At 45.1% G+C, this 27,216-nt stretch overlaps 1 protein-coding gene across 2 annotated transcripts in view; it reads left to right on the plus strand.

Moving 5' to 3' along the window:
• Window positions 1–7,252: 7,252 nt before the first annotated feature.
• The window catches only part of CAPZB (capping actin protein of muscle Z-line subunit beta), a 51,896-nt gene continuing 31,932 nt past the window's right edge, over window positions 7,253–27,216 (plus strand). For both annotated transcript variants that reach the window (XM_042831421.1, XM_042831420.1), the window contains exons 1-2: window positions 7,253–7,356; window positions 21,388–21,477. In XM_042831421.1, coding sequence (XP_042687355.1) covers window positions 7,354–7,356; window positions 21,388–21,477 — 93 coding nt within the window. In that variant the 5' untranslated portion in view covers window positions 7,253–7,353. The remainder of the gene's footprint in view (window positions 7,357–21,387; window positions 21,478–27,216) is intronic.

Genomic DNA, 27,216 nt, shown 5'->3' on the forward strand with positions numbered 1-27,216 from the left:
AAGTGGGTGAACATTTTCTGAAGTTATTTATTGTTATCGTTTGTGTACTTTGGTCTATCTTCAAGGTGTAACTGTTCTTGATCTAAAGCAATGGTGGGAGGCATTGATTTCACTCCTTCACTAAAGCATGGAATGTTCATAACTGGCTCTTACAAACAGAAGTTATACTTAGTTAACAATTAATTTATTTATTTAGAAAGCACACGGTTAAACCAAACCCTTGCAGCTTTAAAAGCTTTCACTGGAGAAGGCAAATCTTGTTTCCCTGTAAAGGGAGTCTCATTTTCTCCTCTTTCCCATCCACTGTACTCGCATCACTTCACATTGGGGTCAGTATCAAAAATAGAGCCATGCATCAAATTGCTTATAAAAATACCAGCAGCATCAAGCAATTTTTTCCCTGAGCGGATGAAGGAGTGTTTTTGAAACTGCTGATCCTGTGGTACATCCCAGTGTGCCAGCTCCACCCTTCTATTTCCAGGCACACTCAGCTCTGAAAAATATTAGGAGAGAAAAGATATTTGAAGCATCCAGATAATTCTTTTCTTTTTTTCCCCCCCAATTTAAATTCTAGCAATCAACATTTTTAAAAACAACCCAGAAATACCGTCTTCTCTTTGGCCTGTGCTGGTATTTGTTATTGCCAATGTGTAGTTTCACTTCACACTTACTCGTTTTCAGGCTTTTCGAGTTGCTGGAATGCGCTGTTTCTTCACGGATGAAGGAAGTGGTGGTGAGCTGTTGGGCTGTAAGACGGTTTATAAAGGGTCATGTTGCTCTGTAATGCGTCTTGAAGTATTTTGACAGCCTGGTGTCAGGAACCTGATGCTTTAAATCCCTTCTAAGGAGATGGAATAGTTCAGTGTAATTGTTTTGGATGTCCAGATTTCTTCTGAGAAATGTCTGCTTCTTTTAAATCCTGGAGTCACTGACTGATGAGAGAGGTCTCTGGAAAATATTATCCATTAACAATCTAGAACACATTCTCTGCACCCTTTCTCCCCTGCTTACCCAAGGGAAAACTAAGGCAGGAGAGAATGTGTCCAAAGACAGCCTTTTCTCCCCATTGCTATAGTAACTTGGCAATTAGACCCTCTGAGTTTAATACGGAGTATTTATTATTGTATGACTCCAAGGTGATGTTCAGAACACGTAGTTTTGAAAAACCTGTTTTACATTTCACAGTCTGGTGTGAGCTACCTTCCCTCCCTTCTTCCCTTGCACTCTCTTCTCCTTCCTTTCCAGTCTTTTTGTCAGCATAGAAAATAAAAATGCAAAAATAGAGGAGGATGAGCACTGAAAGAAGCTTCAAAAATCCCTACCTTTCTCTGATGGAAATCAAACTGTAATGGGTTCAGATCTTCTATCACCAATTGACTTAATTGTATACCTCACTTAAAGTATTAAAATAATAGGATTGTCCACAGTTAAACATTAGGGATTGACATAAATACACTGGGTTGTTGTTCAACAGATGGCCATCAAACAATCAGGAGACAGAGCTGGGAAGCACTGTGTTTCCCTAGGGAAGAAGCTGCACAGAAGCCTGCAGAAGGCACAGTCCCTGCTTGTACCCAGAGGTGGAGAGCTTCCCTGCTGCTACACCAACCACAGCTCAAGCCCTTGAGGCTGTTACTTGTCTTTTCACCCTTTGCCCTGGCTTGTGCATAATGCAACATGGGACAAATTCACCTTCCCCTCAATCGTTTTTGTTACAAAACTACAACTGACTTTCTTTTAAATCCTGACTTTTGCCTGGGCTGAGTATATCGCCTCTTCTGGTGCAAGGCGTGTTTTCAAACAATCTTATAGCATCTCTCTTGTCAGTTCCTTGTTGGGCATAAATGTGTTCCCAAACTCCTCTTTTCCAAGGAATACACATGTAAGTTCTCGCATATTTATTAAATAACATGAATCCCTTCCCACACACTTTTTTTTTTGCCAAGAGCAGCAGTAATCTGCATGGGAACGCAGCAGCGTAGGAGTTATCTGCTTGAATTGGTTGACACAGCCATAGTGGGTCCCCACTTGCTCTCAGACTGCTTCTTTCATGTTACAGAGAGAATGAAACCCAGGCTGGACGCTTCTCTTGGTTACCACTTTGGTTATTTTTTCTTCACACTTAGTGAGGAACACACATCAGTGTTTGCCAGCAGATACTGATGCTTATTTTCCTCTCGGAAAGCCTCCTTGCTGCTCGAGCCACAACAAAAAGAAGACTAAATCCAAATTCCAAGGAGAAAGAAACCCCTCTTCAGCAGGACATTGCCTTCAAGTGGGAAAAGTGCCAGAGGCTCCATTAAGTCTACTTTGTATTCTTATTGATTTTATGTGGAAGGCACTCAGATCCGTGGGGGTGAACAACAGGCTAAGGGCTGAGGTACTGCATTAGGAAACACAGCTTGTGATGCAGAGTGATCATTCAGCCCTTTACAGTGATCACATTCACATTAATAAGTCCATCCTGTGTCTGTGCTAATGTATTTTCATGCCAGTTTTGCAGAGCTGACGTAATGTTACATTCAGTTCCATCCAGCAGTGCTGGTTACAGTTGTCAGCCACAGCTGATAGAAGTGGAACTTTAAAAACGGAACAAGACGTGTCACAGCTCGTTGTGTTAATTCTGCTTTAAGCTGCTTTTGCCATGAATACGAAGTTTGGTTCAGGAACCTGAAGGAAAGCACTTTGCATGGAAAGATTGATCTGAGCTTTTGCTAACTCCTGTGTTTTGGCTTTTTCCCTTGCGGGAATCAGCACCGCTACAACACGCCTCCATTGGATGCCTGCTACTTTGTGATCCGTTTTTTAGTTTGATTGTTGAAAAAGTGCTATTGCTCTGTGCTGATAGACTGCCTAACGAATAACCCTGCAGAGAGCACTCCTCCTCAGCTCTTTAAGCACTTTTTTTCCATGCAGATTCTAACTAGTGAACCGTGACTATTGTATTAAGAAGGAATCCAAGCCCTTACAACTCTTTTGGCTGGTATGTTAGCACGCTTCCAGTGAAGTGCAACGTGTCAAGGAAGAAAGAAAGCAATGGAAAGTTTTGTTTCTTTCTGGTGCATTTAATCAGCTTCTCCTTGTTTCTCTTTTAATGACAGGCTGGAGGCATTATTAGTGCAGTTAATGACCAAGCTTGACAAGAATGTTCTCTATATTCTTTGCTCAGGCTAAAGACAGTTCTGAGAGGTCTTTCCTATTGCACTTTCTATGCTTAAAATATGAAGGTAAAGTTGCAATCACAAGCACAGAAGTAAACAGCATCCCTGAATACACAATGAAGAGGCATGTGCTGAAAAACAATCTCGGTAATTCTGCAGGCTGCTTTTTGGGATTGATATTTAAAGAAAGCCTCGTGGTCCTTTTGTGAGCAGGCCCTGCTGGGTTTTGTGTGGTGAGGTTTCAGATGTATCACTGACATTTGCCCATTGGCATCACGCACTCTGTGAAACACAACTGGGTGGAAATCTGTGGGACACAGAAAGAGTGTGGCTGCAAACAACTGCAAGGTGTTTGTGAAGGCACTCATGAGGGTGGGCAGGTACTCCTGGACTGAAATAAGCAACTACATGGACCTTTCAGGCCACTAAATTTATTGCCTTTTATGTAATCCAAACGAACCTCTAAGGCAGGCAGTCTATCTGCCTGGATGCTGATGAAGAGTCTCGTTTTGGAGCCTTGTTTTAGTGCTCTTGGCATGGGAGGAGGAGTGCCTCAGACCTCTCCAGATGGACAGCATGTTGCTTTTTACCAAACACCGTATTTTGATTTTCTCATCAGCTCTTGTACTGTATTGCAAGAGTACCCTCAGCAAAGCTGCCTTGGAATTGGACTGGGAAGGAGGCGGTTTTTATTGTTTGTGCAGCTATTTTGACAATGTGTGCAAAGATCTCCATAGTGAGAACTATCTATGGCTTGAATACGAAATCCCAAACCATTGGGTAGCACTGCAGGTACCTTTTTTCTATATTAGTTTCCAAGAAATGCTCAGTTTTCAGTCTCAAATCAAGTGAAGCTGCTGGTTTACAGACTGACTAATACAAACCAGCAAGCTAAACTCTACCACTGCTGGAAGTGGAGACTCTTGCAGCAGTAAACTCAATTTATGAGAACCCCTAATAAAAAGTTTACATATCTTTCAAGTGCCTCAAGCTGGACATGAAAGAAAATGGGCAATCTGACTGAAAAAAAAAAAAAGAAAGAAAGAAAAGAAAAAGAAGCCTAAGATGTCTTTTTCTTTGGTGGAAAAATGAGTGTTTGGTGAAGCGTTAAAGCTTTCTTTAGGACCTGCTTTCTAAGCATGTTCTCATTTTGGTCCTGGCTAAATGCTGGAATAAACAAAATAAACAGGGTTTCACCATGCATGCAACACATGCAAGGAGGATAAAATAAAAAGCATATCGTGTTTGAAGGAGCTCTGGCTAAACGTGACAATGCTAAAAAAGAAGTATTTATCCTTTTGCTTCCTTGAATATAATCAAAAGTACAGGGAGAGCATATGTATTTTATAGTTGCTGATTAAAAGATGAAAAGCCTTCTTATTAGTTGCACATGAATCCGATGTTGTAGGGCTGGTAAGCCACCAACTAACGTAATTGTTTGCTTCCTTTGTTTATAGGCCCTCATTCTAAGATGCATAATGCCTGCTGCTGAGCCTTTTGAGCACACTCCTGGCTGTAGGTGGATGATTCCATGCTGGGAGGTGTGGGACGTGCCTGGAGTGCAGCTAACGCCGCCTCACAGCACTCAGACCTACTGAATGTCCCCCAGCCACAGACTGAATAAGCTTTGTTTTGTGTCAGCCTCTCCAAGAACTGCAACAGAAGGTAGGATGGCCACAACTGTAGTTGCATACACTGAGTTTTCTGCCAGCTGAGATCTCCACACTGCAGATTGCAAGGAAGAGCTTGCTCCTACATCTTAATAAACAAACAAAAACATTCCCTTAAGCATGTCCTGCTATAAACAAGCAAAGCAAGCAGCTGGTCCTCATTTGAAAAGACGTTACATCAGTTTCAAAAGGAATCTGCAGATCTTCTTAATGCAAATATTTTTGGGAAAACAAAAAGCAGCTGCTTATGCTGCTTTATACCTATTAGCAGGAAAACAAACTCCAGAATGCTTGTATTTCTTCAAGTAAGAAAAACATCTTCTTGGCATCAACGTTCATTCAGATCTCAAATTAATTAAAATATAGCAGGCTACATAAATCTGCTTTTGCTCTGTCTTCAGCAAGCAGCTAGAAACCTTTTCTGTTCATTAACTGTAAGACCTAAAAGCAAAACAGTCATTGAGGAGTTTGCATGAGTTTTGTGACAAAAGCTGTGAAGTTTAGAGCATGTGTTTGTCCCAGACCCTGCTGCAAGGAAAACGTGCACATTAGACGTGTGGAACCCTGTAAAAGGAAGGAATAATCTATTGAGTAATGAAGGCGGCCTTTTCTTAATTAGTGCTGGTAGGAACCTCTGAAGGAATGTAAGGACTGAAGGATGTGGGGACTGGGAAATAGAAGGAGCTTGGATTGCTGCAAGTTACAAACTGGCTTCAGGGAGGTTAGGCTGAATAGTACTGGCAAAGAATTGAATTTGGAGACTCTAGAGCAGGAAATGCCTTTTGAGGTCATGTGGCCTTTCTACTAGGCATTATTTCCCATCCTAGGGTTTGTTTGGTAGTGTTTTTTCATGTGCTTTTGTTTGTTAAGCAGCATAGCTCCTTTTTTTCCTGAGGTTATCATTCTTCTGCTTTCCACTCTTTGCCTCCCAGAATCATTTTATTTCTTCACCAAAAAGAACAAAAAAACAAACAAATCAACCAAATATAGGCCAAGGTTAACTTGGAAAAATGGGTAACAGTAACAGTCATCAACAGATAGGACAGTTTGGGTTTTATAATTCATGACCTCCAGCAGTTCCACCTCGTGCTAACATGTGCCATCCCTGGAAATCAGCTTCTTGCCTTGAAGCTGAAAGTTGCAGCTGTTCTGCCCTGTGTTGTTAAGTGCAGTGAGCACAGCCCCAGCTGCCATCTCTTGGAAGGTTCTGCTTGGTATCTGAGAGCTACTAAAATTGACAGCCAAACCAAAAACATCTGTGATAATGTTTTAGTGGAAAGTCAGAGCTTGGCCTTGGCTATCTCCTGGCGGGTGGATGTACCACAAAATGTCACCTCCCAGGAGAAAATGAAGCAGTTCACTTAAGAATACATAAGTCCTATTACAATTGCACACAGGCTGTGGTTTCACACCATTGCATCAGAGCAGGAAGCAATGCATGACTCCCCTTGACAGCATTTCCAGTTTCTACAGCAAAGAAGGAAAGCAAACAGAGCAGGAGCTGGGCTTTTGGCTCACCACGGCCAAGCCTGCAATGCAGGAGCCAGGGAGCACCAGCAGAGGGTTCTCGGGATCCTGGCACAAAGCTCTCATGAAGCACAGCCCCAAAGATTGCTCCCAAAAAGCTGCAGCGGAGAGCTGTGCCACTACTGACTCAGACGTGCTCTGCACTGGAACGACAGTCAGAAACGGGGATTGGTTTTACCTGAGATCACTGAAAGGCAATTTAGTATTTTAGGAAGAGATTTCTTCCAAGGACAGTCAGAGGAAAGCAGGAGTGTTTTATTTACCCGTACGCCCGGACACACTGATTTTATTTCACAGATGTGTATCAGCTTCTTGAGCTCCAAAGTCACCAAAACGTGCGAGCACCTGCTCACCTTCCAGCAGGCACACGCACACTTTACAGAATCAAAGCTACGCTCCCAGGCAAGCTGGACACTTGCTGTTCAAATTACCCTTATCCTTAATTAGCCAGAAGCTGACTATTCCTCATCACCTGTCCGTTGGGACTGAAGGAATAGAGGAATAACCGCAGCACGCCTAGCCCTGCAAGCAGCACTTTGCAGCACTAAGCACTGCGCTCCCGCCCACCTTAGGGCGGCTTCAGGCGTTCGGGCAGAACCGCGATAGCGGCGCGCGGGCGCGCTCCCGCAGGCCCCGCCCCCTGCACCTGATTGGCCGCGCTTCTTCCGGTCTCAGCTTTCCCCACCCCCGAGCTGACGTTGGTAGCGCCTGGCGCTGCTCCCCCCGCGCTGCGGCGCGGAATGGTTCCTCCCGCCCTTCTCTCCCGCCCCGTACGCGCGCAGCGCTCCATACTTGGCGATGGCCGGCGAGCCGTGCTCTGATTGGTTGGACTGCGGCGGGGGGGCGGGGCGGCGCGGCGCTGACCCGGATGTTCACTCCTAGGCAACGGCGGAAGTGGAAGGGCCGCGGCCTGCCTCGGAAGGAGGGAGAGCGGAGCGGAGCGGACCGGGAGGCGCCGCCGTTGCCACCGCCCAGCGCAGCCCCGCCGAGCCGCCATGGTGAGCGCCGCGCGGGCAGCGCCGGGATCCGCCGCTTCCAGCCCCGCGGCCGCGCCCCGCCGCTTCCTTTTCCCTCCCGCGGGGTGGCGGTGAGGGAGGCCCCGGCTGCGGCCTGCACCGGGGGAAGGCGGTAGGGGCAGGGCCCACGGGGGGCGGTGGGGTAGGGCCGGGGGTTCCGCAGGATCTGGCGCCTCGCGGTGCCGCCGTCTAACGGAGCCGGAACGGGCGGGCGGAGCGCCGCCTCGAGCTCCGCGTCCCTCCGCAGCTGTGCGGAACCGGGAACCGACGGCGTGCGGGGCGGCCGAGCCCGGCCGGAACGACACCGCTGCCCTGTGCGGTGTTCCCAGGGTTCGGGTTGGAGTCTTTGCCTTCTGCAGCCGCGCAGTCCGGCTGCGCCGTGTTGGCGGGATGAACTCGCCCAAGGGACAAAGCCTTCGTTTTCCCTTTGGTGCTGTACGTGGAGGGGGTGCAGCCTTGGAGGTCTCATCTCCTCTGGGCGCACCCAGCAGTAAGGGCGGAGCCGTCCTGCTGTGCCCGGCCCACCTGGCGAGGTGCCTGCCGAACCCCTGTAACACGGCGTGCCTCTAGGGCTGTAATTGCTTTGGTGTTGGTACTGCTCAGGAATTTGTGGTTTGACATTTTTTAAGACCGTTCAAATATAGTTAGGTTAAGAATGTGTCTGGCTGTACATGAAGACTGGTTGAGTAATCAATCCTTTGCTTCAACTGTAAGAATTTCAGAGGCAGTATCTTATCCTTTCCTCTGGAGGCTGAAGGTCCTGGTGATCCCACCACTTATATGGCACAGGATGAAGATCTTTGGTTTCTAGTGGAAAGTGAAGAATGCCTATGATCAAGATTCTATGCCTGTTGGAGCAAAGCTGTGCTTGGCACCTGTGCGTGGGATTGGTATGATGGAGCATCTGATTTCACCTGTGAATGTTAGACCAGGAGGCCTGGCTGAAGTCTTTGTGCACGAGACCTGCTGCAGGATTTATTAGTCAGGAGTTCAACCAACTGTCCTGACTTCTGCATTAGCAGAAATCCTCACACAGAAAGAACTGAAGGAAAACAAGCAGGCTTCATGTAAAACAACAGTGGTGATACTTGCTGCTTTTAAGGGAATGCAGAAATATACTGTAAGAATAATTCAGTTGAGGTGTGTGATTTTATCACTCTTCAGGGGAGATAAAGCACAAGCTCTTTAGAAGTCCTGTGAGTGCTATAAGCTTTTGCTGTCTTCTGATTTCTCATGTTTAGTCACGGAGAGCAGTGGGCACGGGAGAAACCTGACCAGGATCTCCAGTACTGTGCTAGACTCAGCAGTTGGGTGGACTTCAGGTAGGAACCTGTGGCAGCTGCCCCGTTATTTGTGTGTTGTGGTGGCTGTTGTACACACCTGAAGGCTTGCTCACTGAGTGGGGCAACTGGAGTGTGGTTTATCCAGGCCTACTGCAAGAAAGGGCTTGGTTACAAGAGGTAAATGAGCTGTGGTGATGTGTTAATAAAACCTTGCTCTTATAATCAGCATTATGCAGACAGTGCAATTTCCAGTTTCAGCTTTAGTTCTCTTCTAGAGCACCCCCAGGATCTTTTGCTTTAATAGACAATACTCAGATGGAGCATGAAGGAGCTAAAATGGCGCTGGCACAGCTGCTGTTTTATACAGGTGCTACCAAAACAATGTAAAATGTGTGAAATCAATCAACTGAGGAGGACACTTTTTCATCTTCTTGAACTCTGAGTCTGTTTCTGATTGTGTCACTCTTGAAACCCATCGCATCAGCTTAAGGAAGGTTATCAGTGCTCATAGCATGTCCTTTGCACCTTGTGCTTCCTGAGAAATCCTGGTTTGAGTTATTTTGTAGAGTCTGTATTTTGTAAGCCAAGTATCTGAGCTTAGATAAATGCTGTCTTAAAAGGCAAATTCTCAAAGTAAATCAAGTTGGGGGGTGTCGTTGGGAGAGGGAATGCTGTGATTGCAGTGATGTTAAATCTTTGGCTTGAGAATATTTGAACCACGAGATCTTCAGATGGGATTTCCTCATATGGTAAATACACATGCTGATATCTTATTAATTGAAATCTGGGAATGAACCAGAATGAAAGCAGAGTTTAACTCTTTTGAATTACTATTTTTAGTGCTTATTACATTAGTAGTTAAATGATTCTCTGTGGCAAAGACACGTTCTACAGTTGTCTGCTGGGCTTCTTCTCAGTTGAGTTTCCCATGCAAAGGATGGCTGATGAGCTCCGGACTGTGCATGGAGAATTCTCCTGCCTGCCCTTTGGAGCTATGTTTGGTCACATCCAAATGTTCCTTACTCTAATTCAAATTGTAGAGCTGATTTCTTTTTCCTCCCCTTGAACCTGTGCACATCATCGCCGTGCTGCCTCGAGTTCTGTTTCAACATGAAGCTGTTTCAGTGCCTTCTGAAGAGCTGCAATTTTACTGCCTGAGTGTGAAGTTCTGAAAGGTGCCTGTGCAGGCAGCTGGGGCTGGAGTTCAGGTCTGTGCTGAGCCTGGTTTTCTGTCCCACTTCTATACGGTGCAGTGATTGTGTTTTTTCCAGACAAAGGATGAAATTCCAAAAGTTAAAGGTGCTCAAAATGAAACTGGTCTCCTGTTTTCATCTGTATCCTCAGTCACTGTGCGTTAAAATTTCACTCCTTTCTGTTGATTTATGTAAGGAGTTCTGAAGAGTTTGAAATGCCCAACCAAACCTTTGTCTCTCTTCCCCTAATGCACGAGATCCAAAGCATTGTTTTGCCCCCAGCTTGCCCACTTTTCCTAATTCCTTGCCATTTCCAGCAAGGAAGAGGGTAAACTGCACTTAAAACGGTGAGATTTCAAATCTGAATTTCCCCTGTGGGTGGCATCCATGCGGTGTGAAGGAGCAATGAATGTCTGAGCATTTTAAACCTTTTCCCACCTTCCTGGTCCCCCCAGCTGTGCTGTAGTGCAGGGTTTGTTTGCTGGTAGGTTACGTTTGTTTGTTTATTTATTACAAAGCTTTTCTGACTTGAACAGGAATTCAAGGGTCAAGCAAGTTTTAAATATGTCTCCCTGCTGGTTGAGCTGAGAGGTTTTATTACGAGGAGAAAATGGAGAATGCTTGTGGAAGCTGTTCTGCTTGTTTCCTAATTATAAAGTTGTAATTTTCCATGCCAAATGGAGTGGCAACCCAATCCTTCTGGCTTTTTAGCTGCAACAAATCTCCGAGTTCAGGAATCAGAAATGGGATCTGCTTCCTATCTGCGGTTGTCTAAAATAGGCTTTTATTTAGAATTACTGTAATTGTGTTAGGTAATACCTGGTGCTCGGTTTCCTAGAATGGTGGCTTGAGTCCTTGGCATCAAAGAATCAGACTTCCTTGTATTATTTGGTTCTCTTTTTGGCCCCGTTGTCCTCCTTTAGGATTTAGTGGAAGTGCAGCTTGCTGTAAGCCTGTGCTCTGTGAGCTTGTGCTGCCTCGTCCGAGTTGGGCTGAGGAGTTGCAGAATGCATCTGTAGGCCCTTGACTTATCCAGCTGCCCTTCCCATAAATTACCTGCTTTATTCCTGCTGAATGCAAATTCAGCCTTGCTGCTTTATATTCCACCGGCGTAGCTTGTGTTATTTATCAGCACGGGGTTGATTTGGGAGCCCTGCCTCTTGGTTTAAACCCATAAGAAATTGCTTTCAGTGTTCATAGCTGGGCTGCAGAGCAAGTCATTGCTGGTGCTGTTCTGGAGGATGTCCTCCAGGTCTCTCAGTTACAGAGAGCAGAGTTCTTGCTTGGTGCAGTGCCTTGGGATTTCCATCACATCCTTGTTGCGGAGCGGGAGGGCGAGCAGTGTGGGTGAAGGCAGAACCTGGGATCTGAGAATGTTAGCACCTTCAGCTAGACGAGAACAAAAAGAGCACTTAAGGGGATTTTGTGCGGAAGGAAAAAGGGTTGAGATGGCTCTAAAGACATGAGCCTAGTGCTTGCCTGAAGCCATCAATCCACCCCACCGTAAATGAAATACTTTTTATTTCCTCCGGGAATTTTGTGTTCTTTCAGGTGATACTTTCTATCTTCGTGTTTGTTAAAGTGCTGAGCTTGCCAGTGATGTCCTGTAACCTGGCTTCCCCTCTTTGCTTTGGGAAATAGCTGGATTTAAAAAAAGCTTGCTGCTTGCTGAGGCGGCTGTGTGATGGCTGTGCTGGCAACTTGAGACGGGCTCAAGAAACAAGAGATGGTTTTGTTGGCTTTTTTTTTTTTCTTTTGGTAAGACAATTCAAAGGATGAGAAAACTGTGAAATGGTGGAATGAGGTAAAATATCAGCTGCATCATGCTGACTGCAGCAGGTGAAAACTGCATTTATCCAGCAGTTCCTATTGCTGTGCAAATCTAAGGGTCGTCTTGGGTGCAGTGCGGAGAGCGGTGTGATCTTGTCTCCATGCTGACTGCTGTGCTGGATGGCCAAGTACAGCTTTCATGTGGCTGTTGGTACAGGTGGAGGTGCTGCAGAGTGGGATCGGGTGAAAATTGGTCAAATGGAGTAACTTAACTTTGTGTGAAATTGAAGGGGAAGTCTGACATGGATTGGGATTGGCAAATAAGTGCCTCAGTATAACCTGTCTCTGTTACTGAAACGTGTTAAAACCTTGGCAAACCAAGGCACACTGGATGGCAGCTGTCTGGATTGCACACTGACTGCGGCTCTGTCTTGGGGGGAGGTCAGGCATGTACATGAACAGCAAGAAAAGCATGAGAAAACATGGAAACGTTGGGTAAGCCTTGGAGTCATGGCAAGGGGAGGAATCCCAGGGTGCTTGAGTATCTTATTGGATGGAGATGGGAATTTCATGGCCTTATTACAGGTGAAACCACTAGCTTCCTAGCTTAAAACTTTTCTTTGGATCCTTTGGATGAAGCTGAACTGTTTGCAAGCTTTGAGGTAGAATCAGCAAGGTGCATTTCACTGGGCACAGTTGAAAGGCATATTAACCTACTTTTGTGACCTTTTAGGCAATAGGAGAATGCTGGGGGGATGAGAGCTAATTAGATAACCTCTCCCTGTCTCCTCACTGCCCTGCCAAGCATCCGATTACTTGCCAGAGTTATCCCATGAATTTACAACCCCAGCTACGAGACTCTGGGGTACTGGAAAGTGCTGAGCTCATCCCAAAGCAGCGGGCAGGAGCTGCACTAACAGCCCAGCATGGAGCTGTGTTGGTTAGGTTCTCAGTAAGCATGTCTGTTTGTAGTCATTCGGTGATAGGGTATGTGCCTCCCTGCTGCTATAATAATGTGTGCTTTCTTTGCTGTTTTTGGTGTAACTTGTATGGAAAAAAAGTCTAGGTTGCTGTTGGCTGGAAGGAGAATGCAGATCTGCCAGGCCAGGAGCAGCTCACTTTGTGCAAGGGGAAAAAATCTCCATCTGATTTGGGCAGCTCCTCTTCTGATGCTTTCGTGACCAAGTTGATTGGGATGTGAAACAAGCAGCACGTAGGATAAAACAGTGCTTGGGAGAGATCATCCGGGATTAAAAGAAGGCATCGCAAGCAGTGCCTTCACAGATGGTCAGGGTGGCAAATGGCAGTGCTGAATCTCAGGAGCTGTTGGGTTTGTTGTGATTAGTTTTTGTATTTAAAAATAAAATGGAAGGATTTCCTGTCTAATCACACCCATCTGAAGGTGCTAAATGCCCTGTGCATTCAGCTGTGAATATCCACTGGTAGACAAGTAGCTTCTTTGAGAGGTACCAAAGTCTGATACCTCAGTGCTCAGGGACTGTGGCACACAATGGAACCTCCCATTTTGCAATGTCCTGTTAGTAGCATGTGCTGCAACACAGATCCTTGAATGACATGTGCTGGGATCATGTGTTTTCCTACAGATCTTTTTTCCTAATTTCTTCTGCTACTTTACTTTCTAGAAACAGCAAACAGAACCTGGCTGGCCTGCTGAAGCTGAGCTCAGTACTGCCATTGCAAGGGGTGCCAGCAGAATCAGCAATAAGCATTCTATCTCTAAAGATTGATTTGGGCACTTCCTCTGCAGTATTTGGATGGAAGGCAAGAAGATGATCCACAAGAAATAGATCATCAGGCTGGGGAACCACCACAGACCTGTTCCATTGCCTTATTTCAATGGCTGTGCTAACCAGGTAGTCAGAAACAGCAAGCATGTGAAGAAAGAATGAAGTGGAAGGATGGGGACAACAGACTCAGTGATTTGGGGTGCATCTGCAGGGCAGAAGCAAAGAGGTAACAGGAGTTTCAGCCAAAGGGCTGAGAGGATCAGGAAGATCCTTTGAACAATTTCCTGTTACAGGTTGTGTGGAAGCTTGTAGCTACTCAGCAGTAATCCTGCATTGGATGAGTCAGGGTGAATCTGCACGTGGGGGCAGGGGAGCAGAGCCTTCAGTCTTTAGAAAGCAAGAGATGCTTACCTGCACGGTGCCTTGTACATGCCATGGTGTTTGTGGAGCTACAGAAAGGGATTGAAGCACAGTGCTGCCTTGAGTCGCAAGGAAATATCTGGTGGCATCTTAAGTTACTGGGTGCATTAAGTGTCACTGAATGGTTACAGTGTCAGAAAGCAGCCTGCGCCGGGATGTCTGCAGTGGGGGTGTGTGAGCTTGTGCTGCAGCCAGCATCTATTCCAATAGCAAAGCTGCTAGGCAGACACATAAACATCTTTACAAAGCTGATGCAGGACATGGATACGTTTTATATCTCCTATCTGTAGAAATACCTGATGAAGAAAATGCTATTTTGTTCTTTATCCACACTTTAACCAAGCAAAAAGACACTCGCAACCATTGTGAGGTAACATCAGCCTAATTAAACTTATTAACATTGCTTAGACTAAGGTGGTCAGCTCTGCAGTCAACTGCAGTGACTTTAATCCCATTTATTAAAAGTTAGCAATGTGGTTTTGCAGTCTGCAGGTTTTCCATGCTGTCTCCTCTTTACTCTTTCATGTGGGGCTAATAGATTGCATATTCACTTGATGCCATGATTTATTGGGAAATGACTTTTTGCAAACTTGATGCTTCACAGGAATTCTTGGCAGAAGATGAAAGCCAGTAAATTACATTGTCATGTTCAATGACAAGTTTAATAAATAAAACATTGTTTCTGTTACCCAGAAGACAAACACTGTGCAGAAATCATTAGTGATGGTGGAAAAAGGTCAAGATGAATAGCCTGTTCCCAGAAAGCCTTGGTGCTGGTCCACCCTGCTTGCCTGTTTGTTGGACAGATGAGAGACTTGCACTGGGCTTTACATCACACCTGTGGATGTGCTAGCAGGAGCAGGAATGCCTCTAGCTGAGACACAGCCCCAGGGAGCATAAATTGGCTGCAGGAGCTGCTGAATTCCTGCAGCTACAGCAAAGAGAGTTACAGTCCAGTGGCCTGCCCCAAACTGCCAGGGTTATCTGCCAAAGTAGTTTGACAGATAGTTGCTCCATGAGACTGAGCTTCTTAGTAAGGTAGTGCAATGAGCTGTGGTTTGTTTTGAAACTGCTGGGTGGAAATGCCTTCAGTGTGCTGTAATTTGGTAATTGTGTCTGAGGTTGGGCAAGGATGTTGGGTAGTGCCCTGCCAGCACTGGGAAGGGCTCACCTGATCTGGAGGTAAGAGTGATGAAGTCCAAACACAGAGGTTGAGTCAAAGGGCGCTTGAAAGCATCTGCTGAAAGGTAAAGCTGCAAGGGTTTGGGAAGAGGCTTCCTGCAAGCTTTGAGGAGATCACTGAGTGCAACTGCAGGAGGAGACCTCTTGGGTAGTGCTGCTCTTTCCCCCCAGAACTTGCCTTAGTTGTGCTGTCAGCCTGAAATAGTGTTCAGTATCCAATGTCACTAGTGTGCTGGTGGCAATGAAACTTAAGCTGCCTCATTTTGCTCTCCTTCCCGTGGATTATTTTAGTTCCTATGCAAGCCTTTGGAGCAGATGTAAGTTACTGTCTCCCTGTAGGAGGTCTGTAAAGAAGAGGTGCCTTGTGAGTGCTCGAGGTCTGTGTATTCAGTTCGTGGGCCAACACAACAAAAGCTGGTCAGGGTTGTCCTCTCTCTTCTTGCCGAGCTTGCAGGTGACTTTGTCAGTGCATACAGCACCTAGACCTGAGTTTGGAGAAGAAGCTTGAAGGAGTTTTCATTCATCAACTAGCTCTAGTGCTGCATTTTCATGGCTTGCTCAGCTGTTTTAAACGGGAGAGCAGAGGAGAATGAAGTATGTTCTGCAGGAGAACATCTCTGAGCAGGATTCACTGGTGTGATGTGTAGAGTTGCTCTGTAAGTACGAGTTACACAGTAACTCAAGTACAGCACTTTCAGCTAAAATCTTCCAATACGTCACTTCTTGCTTTTGTTTTAATCTTCAATCCTCATTTCACATCTGTGGAATGAGCATTCTCAGCAGCTGGTCTGTCTTGTTTGATCTTGACCACAGCACTAATGTAACAACAAATTGAGCTACATGTTACTAAAGATATGTGATGGCCATAATGGTTTGGGAAGATAAAAACCTCTGGATCCCATCCTAACCAGAGAGTAGTCCAGGAGAAGGAGTCTGTCTGCATCAGCATCATGATCAAAGATTATTAAAAGAACTCTTCTTTATTACTATTCGTGATGCAATGGATCTTCAGCTTTTACTACATGTGATTGCTTCCTCAATGTGCAGTCAGACCTTCTCCCACTGGTGCTGCCAGGAAGCTGTGATTTACAACAGTATTACAAGTGGCTTTAGATAGGATCTGCCAGAACAGGGTTAATAGTTAAGGGAAAAATTACGAGGGAAAACAGATTGCAAAGGGTGCGTGGAGCTGATGGAAGTGTCCTGAATGCAGGGATTCATAGATTGGATGGAGGTATTCCCCTTCCCATCTAATATCCTAAAAAGTGAATGCTGACAGCCTGTTGTGCCGGGAGCCGGCGGGGAATCCTGTGCTTAACATACGGCTGTGCTTCTCATTGCTCAGGGTTACAATAATTGAACCCTTTGCTAAAGCTTCTAGCAGTAATACTATCCTATTGAGTAATTTGAAAGAGGAGGCTTCTGCCTTTTGAGCTCGGGAAGTTGGCAAGGAGGAAAATGACGAGGAGGATGGGAAGCCACGTATCTGTTTCAATTAAAGAAATTTAGTGTTTAGTGCCACAAAGCTGAAACATTAGTCAGACATTCCTGTTGGGAGAACTGGCAGGAAATAATATGATTTACAATCTGGGGTATGTCTGCAACATAAAAGGAAGAGAAAAAGTCATTTAATGGTTGTGTACTTCTGGTCCTGGATTAATTTACGGAGGTATTTTGCTTGTAAGCTGACCAGCGATCAAAGCACTCTGATGTGTGATTGCTTCAAATTGCCTAAGTTAAGCAAATATTCTATTTTCGGTGTCCCTTTGGGTTTTCATCTTTTATTTCAGTTCTCTGGAAATTGAGATGCCAGCTTGTGCTTGAAGTTTGGTAACTTTTCACATTCCAGGCTGGAACAAATCTGAGTACGAGCAGCTTGCAGACCCCAGGTCATCACCAGGGGCCTGGCAGCCGTGCCATTTCAGAGCCAAGCCAGAGTGTTCAACTGGTAAACATGGGCAGCACTGCTCAAATAATGGCTGTTTTCAAATGTGGTGTTACGCCTTAATCATAACTTGTGAAGTCGTTTTTAGGTCATCTAGTTCTTCTCAACTTGCATCAGAGACTGGAGACGGCGTGGGTCAGAGCGGCGCAGCCAGACCTGGTGTGGATGGGTGTTCTGCTGGGTTCTGGTTGGAAAGATTTGCTGCCCCAAGTGGCTTATTTCCCAGAACAGGCTGAAATAGGGAGAAGTGCCCAGTGCAGCAGCACTTGGCTGCCCCAGCCGGTCTCTCTTGGTTCAGGAGCGAGCTCAAGGCAGTGCTCAGATAGAAACACGACGCAGAAGTGAAACCAGTCTGGTTTTTCTTTTTGAAGAAAACGCTGAATTCTGTTTGTGCTCAGCAGCAACGCAGGCAAATGAGCAGGAGCCGTCCAGACACAGCTGTGGGGACCAAAGAATTCAGTCTGCAGTGTTGTGATTTGTGGTGGTCAGCCTTTGAAATGAGCCTTGTAGAGCTTGGAGTGTGGGTAGATGGCAATGGAGAGATGGGAAAACCTGGGAAAGCAGCCTATGAATTTCTGTAAATGTTGGTAGTGACTTCCTTACTCTGTGCAGCTTACATCCACTTTCATGCTGGCTGCCTACACGTGTAAGGTCAGAGGAGTCCCCTGCTCTTAAATAACAGTGACCTTAATATGCCCTCTTTCAGGCACTGGAACATGGAAACGTAGTTTACCACACGATCAACAAACCCTCCTCAAAACAATCAAACACACTGCAGTAGCTTCCTGACTTCCTTCTTTGTGGCTTCTGCATTGAAGGACATCTGTCCATCCTCAGCCTTCTAACACAGCTGCTTACTCCTGTATGAACAGAATAAATGAACACGTACGCAGCCGTACCTCTGTGCAACTATGCTCTTAGATAACTTGGTTTTTTTCCAGATTCAGTGCTCTGCTGAGATGATTTGTGGCTGTTTTGAGAGTGTTTCTGTCTTTGCTATGCTTGGCTTATTTGCTAGAGACTGCAGAGAAGAGCAGAATGCAGGCAGAGGAAGCTGAACAACCATTCCTATAGATATATTCATAGCATTTTGCCCTGCGGTAGATGGGAGCAGCATAGCAGAGTGGAGATAGCCAGATATCTTAGAGGAAACTTATTAAGAAGAGCTTTCATCTTGACTAATATTTTCAGTCTTTGAGATTCCTGTGATCTTTGAAATCCTTCAGTGACTTGAGCTGTAATAAAACTTCATTTAGAATTTCTGTCTGAGCTCCCTACTCCTCCACAGGAGTTCTGTGCTGGATATAACAGTGGGATGGGGGAAAGCAGGCTGGTATCAAGTAAACACTAAGCTCATTAAGTCCTGCAGCCTCAAAGTGCTTGGCTTCGAGTCCAGGCTGAGAGAGGGCTGTCTGATCACCTCACCAAGCAGGGGGATAAGCCTCTCCATGGCTAAAGGCAGGAATTCTGCAGTGTTTTGTCTAGAGGTCTGTGAAGGAATTGTCTTCAGTATGCAATTTAATGACAGCCTTAAGCAAGTGGAGATCTAGAAGAAGTGAAGTTAGAGTGGAGAGATGGATGGGCTCAGTTGTTGTAATGAGGTGAGGTGTATTCTGAGTTCCCAAAGAGCACCTTTCTCCTGCACAGTTTGTATAAGAGTTTTGTGGGATTTCCTATTAAAATGCCACTGTCAGAATCACAGAAAAACGTGTTTGTTCTTCTGTAACATCAGGAAAAGTGTGCTGCTGGGCTTAGCACCTTAGATGTGATGCCTCTTACATATCTACAGTTATTCCTTACATACCCAGCTGGGGCAGAGATTGGAAGCAAAGGATGTGTGTGACCACAGGCCTGGTTCCTAGAAACCTTGTTTCCCCAGCACAGAAAGAGCCAGGAGCGTTTGCTCCTGGTAGAATTACTCATTCTCTTCTGAAAAAGGGCATAATGAGTGCATGCAGCACCCAGACATACGGCTGTGCTGCTGTGTGTGCTTTGTATTGCCTTCTTGTTTGGGCCAGCATGGATTTGTGCTGGGTTAAAGTCACCATACAGCCACAGACTTAGGCGTAGAGATGCATCAGAACCTGCCTTTATTTCAGTGCTTTAAGGGATGTGCAGGCAAGCCATTTAAATATTATTTAAATACTCTGCAGGAAGGCTGGAATCCTGCTGTTCAGCCTCGCTTCTCCTTCAGGGAAAGAGATGCTTCTCTGTGTATGCCTGGATGTTTTTGAGCTTTTCTTGGTTGCATGCAGCCGCTTGTGCCAGCTGTGGCTGAATGCCTTTAAGAATCTCTGCCTTAAGCAGTCTTGCTCGTGTATTTTCACAGCTGTTAATGAATATACTGTTATAAAAATGTCAGTACAAGTTCTTCTGGTTATCCATAAAAGGATTCTGCAACTGCAGAAGATAATCCTTCACTCAGTGCAGTTTATTTTGAAACTGCCATACTATAAAACACCTTCTCTGAGGTTGCACTTTAATAGTGGGTTTTCAACATGATTATTTCCTTAGTTTTTTGTCTGTCAAACAATTCCAGCTGGCAGAGCAGGAGAGAGCACTTCCGTGAGCGTTCCCACGATCCCCAAGCACGGAGCATGACCTTGCAATCACATACCAGCTCTCCTGTGACGTAAGGGATAGCAGGAGGTAAAGATAATACTTGATGTGATAGATCCCCTGCCTGGGCTTGGCTGTTGCAGAGGGGCGCTCGTAGCCCACCTCAGTAATGCCTGAGGGGTGGTTGCAAGAAGTGAGTTTTCCTTTTCCTCTATTTGGAGAAGGACGCGAGATGTTGCTGTCACTGGGGAGCTGGGATTTTTGTCCCTTAGTTTCTCATGATGCCCATGGGTTATTCCCCAGCTCATGCCCGGATTGGTGTTTCATCTTCAGCTGATGTGAAACATTTGGCCCCTCCTGGGAGGAGGACTGTTCTCGGTGTGGAAATAAGAGGAAAGGAACGACTGTGCTCATGAGCAGTATTTGGAGGAGCTTCTATTCTTGAGCTTGTGACCTGCAATGGACAACTAATGAAGAACAGCAGCACCAGGGCTGTGGGTTTCTCTGCCTGTTGGTTCTTCTCTCCAGGCTCAATTCTTCTGAGGATTTGCTTGTCACATTACCCAAGCGCTTAAAGAGTGTGGGGATTGAATGCACCCCTGATTAGGGAATGCATTCTCCTTTGATCACAGCAGGTGACTGCTGTAACTTGTGCTCTCTGTGCAGAAGGGTGAGTTGATGCCTACCTGCCTGTAGAGCTGGGGTGTTTTTCCAAAGGTGATGCCCAGTAACCTAAGAAATAACTACACAATCTCCCCAAACCGGTCTGTCTGACTTGCTGTCCATGCGATATTTACCTTTTGATAATGAATGGGCAATGCCTTTTTAGATCTATTTTCATAAAGCTTGACTTCCTACTACTTCTCCTCGGCACGGGGGCTGCTACTTGAATCTCGTGGCAATGCAGCTGCTTCAGTTTTGAAGCCTTTAAGTACATCTTAGAGCTTGGTTGAATGTAGGAGGAGAAAATTAAAGTTAAGCTTGTTGTGTATGGCTGTCTAGAAGTAGAGAAACAAAAGGGGAGGGGAAGAAGCAGTGAAAATGAGCTTGCTGTGCTTCAGGATGGCGATGTGCTGATGAAAGGAATGTGCTGTTGGGTTTGCAGGGAAGTGACACTCGCCCTTGGTGAGAAGAAGAAGAGCAAAAGGTTGTGCTGGGAGCTTGGTTCTGCTCACTGAGTGCCTGTGATATGTCTGTTGCAGATTTTCCAACTCTGAAATGATTCTTAAGCTTTTATCTTTTTCTGTGTGGAATTTATTGAGAGGCCAACTGTAATAAACCCCACTGGAGCGTATTGCTGTGGTTTCTCAGGAGAATTAAAGCTGTTGATTCCTTAGATACAGGCAGCTTTTGGTTTGTTTTTTGGAATAAGAAGGAAATAATGGATCATACTTTGTGCATGTTTCACTTTGTTTTTTTGGTAAAGCTGAAGGAAGGGGGGTGAGATCTGTTGGAACAGAATTTGCCTTGGGTACTGATTGTCTTGAGCTGAATGACACAACACGAATGAGGAAGTGCTTGGATTGTTTCAGGAGAAGGAACTTTCAGTTCCCTAACCCAGATTAATGTTGAGATAGCATGGAAAAACATTGCACTGAGTGTTTCCTTAAGTGTAGGAGACAGTTTTTGGCGAGGACTGGACTGCTTGGTGTTAAATTGCTGGCGTGGCACCAGCTTAAACTGGGCCCTTTGAACTGGGCTCTAGAACCCTTCTTGCAATACCATGTGAATAATCAGTGATCAAATGGTTCCAAACGGTGTTTTATCAAAATGTTTTGATGTAAAACATTCTGCAGATTAGAATTGCTCTATTTCTCCCCGTTAGGAGGGTTGACAAGCACCACAGTTCCAGTTCACCTGACTTTGTGCTTATCTGTGCATACTGTGACAGAGGGATGTTTTTGTTTCTGCAGAGTGACCAGCAGCTGGATTGTGCCTTGGATTTGATGAGGCGTCTGCCTCCACAGCAGATAGAGAAGAATCTCAGTGACCTCATTGACTTGGTGAGTACTGCATGCTCCAACCAAATAATGACTGAGTCCTGGGTGTGACGGATCTGGTATGTAAGAACATTTCCTGAGGCATCTCCCAGGTATGGTGATCTGCAGTTCCCTCCTCCTGTTTCGAAATGGTTGAGGAACTGCCCGAAATGGTTGAGGAACTGCCCGCAGAACGCCAGGAATCCTGGTGTTTGTTCTGGGCAGACCAGCAGGTACTGCTGTGAGTGCGTGGAGATGCTTTTGGGTAAAGGATCATCAGCACCTTTCTTGATGGAGTTGTCATCAGCAGCTTGAAGGCTGCTTTTTATTCCAAATAACTGGAGAGTTCATGCAAGTCGGGTGCATGCCCTCATGCTGAGTATTCTCTCCAGACTAACTACTTTCCAGTCTGCAGTTTGACACAGGACTTTTACCATAGATGCAGCAGTGACACGTGCTTTGGAGGCCTTACTGCAACAAAATATTGCAGGGTTAGAGCACTGCAGTTTTGGAGAATGCCCAGATCTATTTATACATTATGACATACCAGGTATTCTGCAGTCCAGTGAGTATCCAAGAAAGAACCCTTGCCAACTACCTTGTGCTGATACCTGTTTTCTGCTTGCCCATGCAACGTTCGTTATCCTTCCATAAATTGGTAGCAAAGTAACTGAAGTCTTACACAGTACATGGATTCCCATTCTCAGTTGCATAAGGTTGAGTTGTGCATTCTGTGAAGTGATATGCTATGCATTTGGGTTTTTAATGGGCTTGTTAGTGTCAACTGTCCCTGAAAACTGTGTGCCGCAGTTGCCTCTAGAGCAGGTTGAAGTATTACTAAATGCAAATGTAATCTGTATAGAACCAACTGTAGAGGAAGCTGGGAAAATGTTTTTCCACTGTCCACTCTGAATGTGATTTATGCTTAACAGTTTTCTGACCTCAGCTTCCAGAGTTTTGTAGACAGGGATATTGAATTTGGAACGGAGCTGTAAGACCTTTGAATTAAGACTTTTCTCCTATCTTCCTGTGGGAATTGCAGCCCTTTCCTTTGGTGGAGCTGAATCTTACGCATGACTCTCAGACAAGATTTGTCAGCCACTTTAAAAACCTGGTGGTTCTGCATATAGCATCCACTTGAACTGATACCTCTTAATTAAACTGCTTCAGTTGCATCCAAGCTGTTTGCCATCTTTGTGTGCAGAAGAGTGGCTGCTTAACAGGGAAAAACGTAGCTGAGAAGTCTGTTCCTAAGTGGTGTTGCAGCTGGTGTTGGTGAACTTGGGGGGAGTCCTACAGTGAAAAAGCTCTGGCTGACTGGAGTTGATCAAACTCTATTTAAATATTGCATTTGGTTCCATAAGCCAAGGTGTAGGTAAGAAAGCTCTGTGGGTCAGGGAAATAAATTATTCCCTCCAGGAAGGGATTATTTCTCTTTCTTGAAACCATTTAGTAATTGTCTACATCTGTGCCACCAAAACTCTTGGCAGCTTAAGGCATCATTCTTGTGGCTGTTGCTGGAGGTGGGACACAATAACTAAATCCTGGTTTGATCTGGTACGATACAGTAGGTTTTCTGATGAAATGTTGGAGGAATGAGTGGATATCAAGGTTTGAGCAACTCTGAGCACCATCCAGAACGATGAGTTGTTTGGAGAGCCTATGGTAAGCCTGGCTGTGTAATTGGTATGAGGTTTTTCTAATGACTCAGAAAATTGCTAGTTACCTCTCAATGTTGGAATTACTTTTGGATGGTGCTCATTAGTGTTCTACATGCTTTCCATCAGCAGCACGCTCTGGGGGCTTCTTTTCATATTGAAAGTGTAACATGAAACAGACCAGTTTGAAACATGCTTATGAGGAGGGGTTGTATGATTCCCTCACTGGTTCCTGCAGTCCCTTCTGTGGGGTGGAGATGACATAACGTATTAAAACCAGTGTGATTTATTTATAATCTGTATTTATAATCCGTAAACCTCTTCTGCAGCCCACTCTGAGCCTGACCTCCACAAGACAGAAGCCTGCAGTATTTAGATAAGAGCAGTATATGCACTGCCACCTTGTAGGAGTTCCAAAAACATCATGAGCCAGCCTCTAGCAAATAGTTTTTTGACCTTTCTTGGCAGGTTTCATCCAAACCTTTACAGCTGATGATTTTTATTCTGTTTGCTTTACCGTTACCAGACAATAACCTCCTTGATGTAAAAGGTCAGGCATGGCAGGCATGAGCAGGTTCATTAAATTTGTGATAGAATTATAAAAGATGGCACCTTGACTTCTGCTTCCTTTCTGTTTGGTTTCCTTGCTTCATTGCACTTCCATGCTGGAGTAGACTTGGAGCAGAGACCTGAGTCTTGGTTTGTTTTTTTTCACTCTCCTGTGGGAAGCATGGGTTATTCCTTGGTCTGTTAGCAGTTCAGCTTTCCATCTTTTGATAGGAGATGATCTGCAGAATGATGCATAGCTACTGTCTTGATGCTTATTTAAACCTGTTGAAAGACATGGATGGTGACTTAAAAGTGTCTGTATGCAAAGTGCTTTCAAAACAAATCCAGGAAGAAAGTAACATCTATTTCCTAGGCTTGTCATGCTGCTGGGAAATCTAGCTGTGCTAAATTTCTTCCCTCAGGTTCCTATTATTCGATACCCAAAGCTCTGCTTTGTAATAAAAAGAGCATTTTGGTGCTAGAAAGTGTATGGAATATGTTCAAGGCTGTCCATTACTGCCCCCAAGCGTCAGGCTGGCTAGGCAAAGGGTCCAAACTTGAACATGAAGTAAAAGGTTGGGGGAAAGAATAGGATTTTTGGGTCACTGGCCCTCATCAGACCAGACACTTTTCATTCATTAGCAAAACAATCTGTGGTTTGCCCTTTTACCACATCTGTTGTTGCTTTTTCAGACTGCAGAGTCCTCAATTAGAGTTCATTAGAGACCTTGTCAATCACAGGACTCAGGAGCCCTGCCTGAAAGAAGCTGTGCAGGGTGCTGGTGATGTGCCTTGGCATGGAATGCACTGCTTGGAGTTCAATTAGTTGTTATTTGTAAAATAGACTACTTGGAGGCTGTCAGAATGTGCAAGAGGACTTCTAAATCACTAGCAAATGTGTTTAGTGCAGGTATGTGCCTTTTTAAGGGCAACTTGTTTAAATTAAAGTGTTTTTTTCTGTGTAATGTCTCTGGAAAATTGTATGAGGGAAGCCTTGGAGCCTTTACCTGTGAGCCAAGTGTGGGGTGTAAAGCAGGATGCATGAAAAGGGCATGAAGGGATTGCACTGCTCATGCAAATCACACTTTCTGGCACTAGAAAGGAGGCTGGTAGTGCTGTTAAATGGCTTATACTGACAGATCAGAACCCATTTGTGGGAGTTGCCCTCCTGCTTCCTTACTCTGAAGGTGACAGCTGTGCAGTAAGCCAGTCCTCAAATACCTTCAGCTGTTCTCTTTCCAAAAGAAACAGCACAGAAGACATCAGCTTTCAGGTGGAGCTGTTGTGGAGGACCTCTGCTGAGGAGGTGGGTGAGCAGTGGCTGAATCCCACCTTCCTGACAGCCTTCCCATCACAGTGTGGAGGAGGGTTGGCTGTGCTCCTGGGCCACGTGCACAAGTAAGGAGTCTGCAGCTGGGATGTCTTGGTGACTTTGGCTTCAAGTATGGAAGTTGATGTGCCCTCTGTGTTGGTAAAAGTTAAGCAGGTTCCTCTGCAAGTGAGAATTTCCTGCAGTGTTTAATTTGGATGCTTGCCTGTGGGTGCATGTGTAAGTTAAATGAAAAAAATCCAGCTGACTCAGAAGAATCAGATGGCTGGCATGAAGGTGAGAATTGTCCTTGTAAAACTTGACTGTAGAGTGGACAGGCAGACTTGCCATGTACAGGGCTTGCTCACAGCCATGCCTTTCTTTGTCTCTCTCCCCAGTAAAGCTGGTATTCAGCTTATCCCATTTTTATCCAGTGTTAAACATGAAGGCCTTTTTCTCATAAAGCCTCAAGTTCTTGTTGCCATGGAAGAAACAAAGCTCAAGTTCTTCTATCTATAAATCCATTGCTAACTTTGTTAGGTGTTGTCTGGTTTCTCCCAAGGGTCATTTGCAGTTACGGTTTTGAGGATGACCTCCTATGATGAGAAACATCAAGCAAAGATGAATGCTTAATTATTTTAGTAGCATGTGTTGCTAAGAAGTCCCACAGTGATGAATTTATGCTTGTATAAACCTCAGATGTTGAAATATTTGAACGGTATTCATGAGCTTGCTTCACATAGCTAGTATGCTTCCAGACAAGCCTCAGGTCTGCTTGTATGCCTTCAGTAACAGAAAATACATTAAGCTGGAGAATTTATCCTCTGGAAAACTGCACAGACCATAAAGAACATGAGAATGTGACTGGAGCTTTATGTATTTGGAATCCAAAAGCCTGAGCAATCTGCAGTACTGAGAAGATAAAATAATTGAGTACAGATGGCTAGCTGAACAGCTAGTGATGGTGGAAGACTTTTCTTCTTTTAATGAAAATCAAAATAAAATTGAGACTTAAGGAGTGGAGACAGAAGGGCACTGACCAACCAGAGCTGGGTTTTGCCCTGCTGCTGGTCCTCAGCTTGCTGAGCAGTGTGCTGGGCTCCAGGCTGGCAGCAGCCAGTTGGCTAAAGAAAGGGGCTCTGGCTCTGGGTGAATTGATGGTGGGTGAGAGCCAGTTTTCCATTTGGTGAGTAGCTGTAAGCAGGAGCTTTTCCAGCTAGAAAAGATTCCCTATGGTTCCATGATGGCAACTGGACATTGCAGTACATCTAAGTTGTCAACAGAGCACTTGGCATAGAGCTTGCGACCTCCCTATGCATGAGACCACGCATTGTTTCACTTCTGGCTTCAATTTCACCTAAGTCTTTTTCTTTTTAAGCCTAAACTGTACCTTTTTTTTCTTCCAGGCTCTTGCCATTGCATTGCTGCTGTTAACAAGCCCTTGAATTGCCTATTTAAATCTCTTCCTAAAGGAATGTGGGGAGGGGAATCGCCTGATGAGCTTGAATCCTAATTAGAAAACTATCTAAGTTCTTTTAAAGGTAGTGGGGGAAGTTAGACTATGGAAACATCAAGAGGAAGGACTGGAGAGAGTATGTATGCCTCTGCCTTTCCCATGGCTGTCACTGGGTATCTCCACCACCAGCTGGATGCACAGCCAGGACTTCCCAAGATACTGATATGCTGTGACGGCTCATGGGACTCAGGGCTGGTAATGGGATACAGAAGCCTTCACCTGCAGGTCACTAGTCAGAGTGTGGGGCTTCTCCTTGTGCCTGCCAGATGGCTAGCTTTTGTTTCTCACTAAGCTGCATAATGCTGAATCCAGCCCTGGTTGTCACCTTTCAGACAGTTTAGCTGCACTTCCTCGAGCTAAGCTGAAAATGCCTGTAATTAATTTCTGCCGTGACATCGTTAACTAGACGAACCTAGCTTTACAACCTAATTAGCATTTGCCTTTTGCCAGAAAAGCGAATTGATTTTTATTTCACTTTTGCAAATTCTTACAGCACTGGGCTGCAGTGCAAATACTCGAGTCAAGCTGAGCTGTTTCCAATATCAGTTGTATCTGGCCTTGAACAGAAGTCCATTTAAGTGTCATTTAATAAACAAAGCTTAAAGAATGTGTGGCCCTTGGACATCTGATGGATCAAATTAAGGTTTAGCAATGTGTGGATTTGTGGGAGTGACTTTACTGGTGGTTTTAAGCCCAAGATGAGTGGAGCCAGGCTTCCTTCTAGAGTTTCC

Source organism: Centrocercus urophasianus, unplaced genomic scaffold (assembly GCF_019232065.1).
Source record: "Centrocercus urophasianus isolate 14NV4802_14NV808 unplaced genomic scaffold, USGS_Curo_1.0 seq_36, whole genome shotgun sequence".
In the NCBI taxonomy this organism is placed as follows: Eukaryota; Metazoa; Chordata; class Aves; order Galliformes; family Phasianidae; genus Centrocercus; species Centrocercus urophasianus.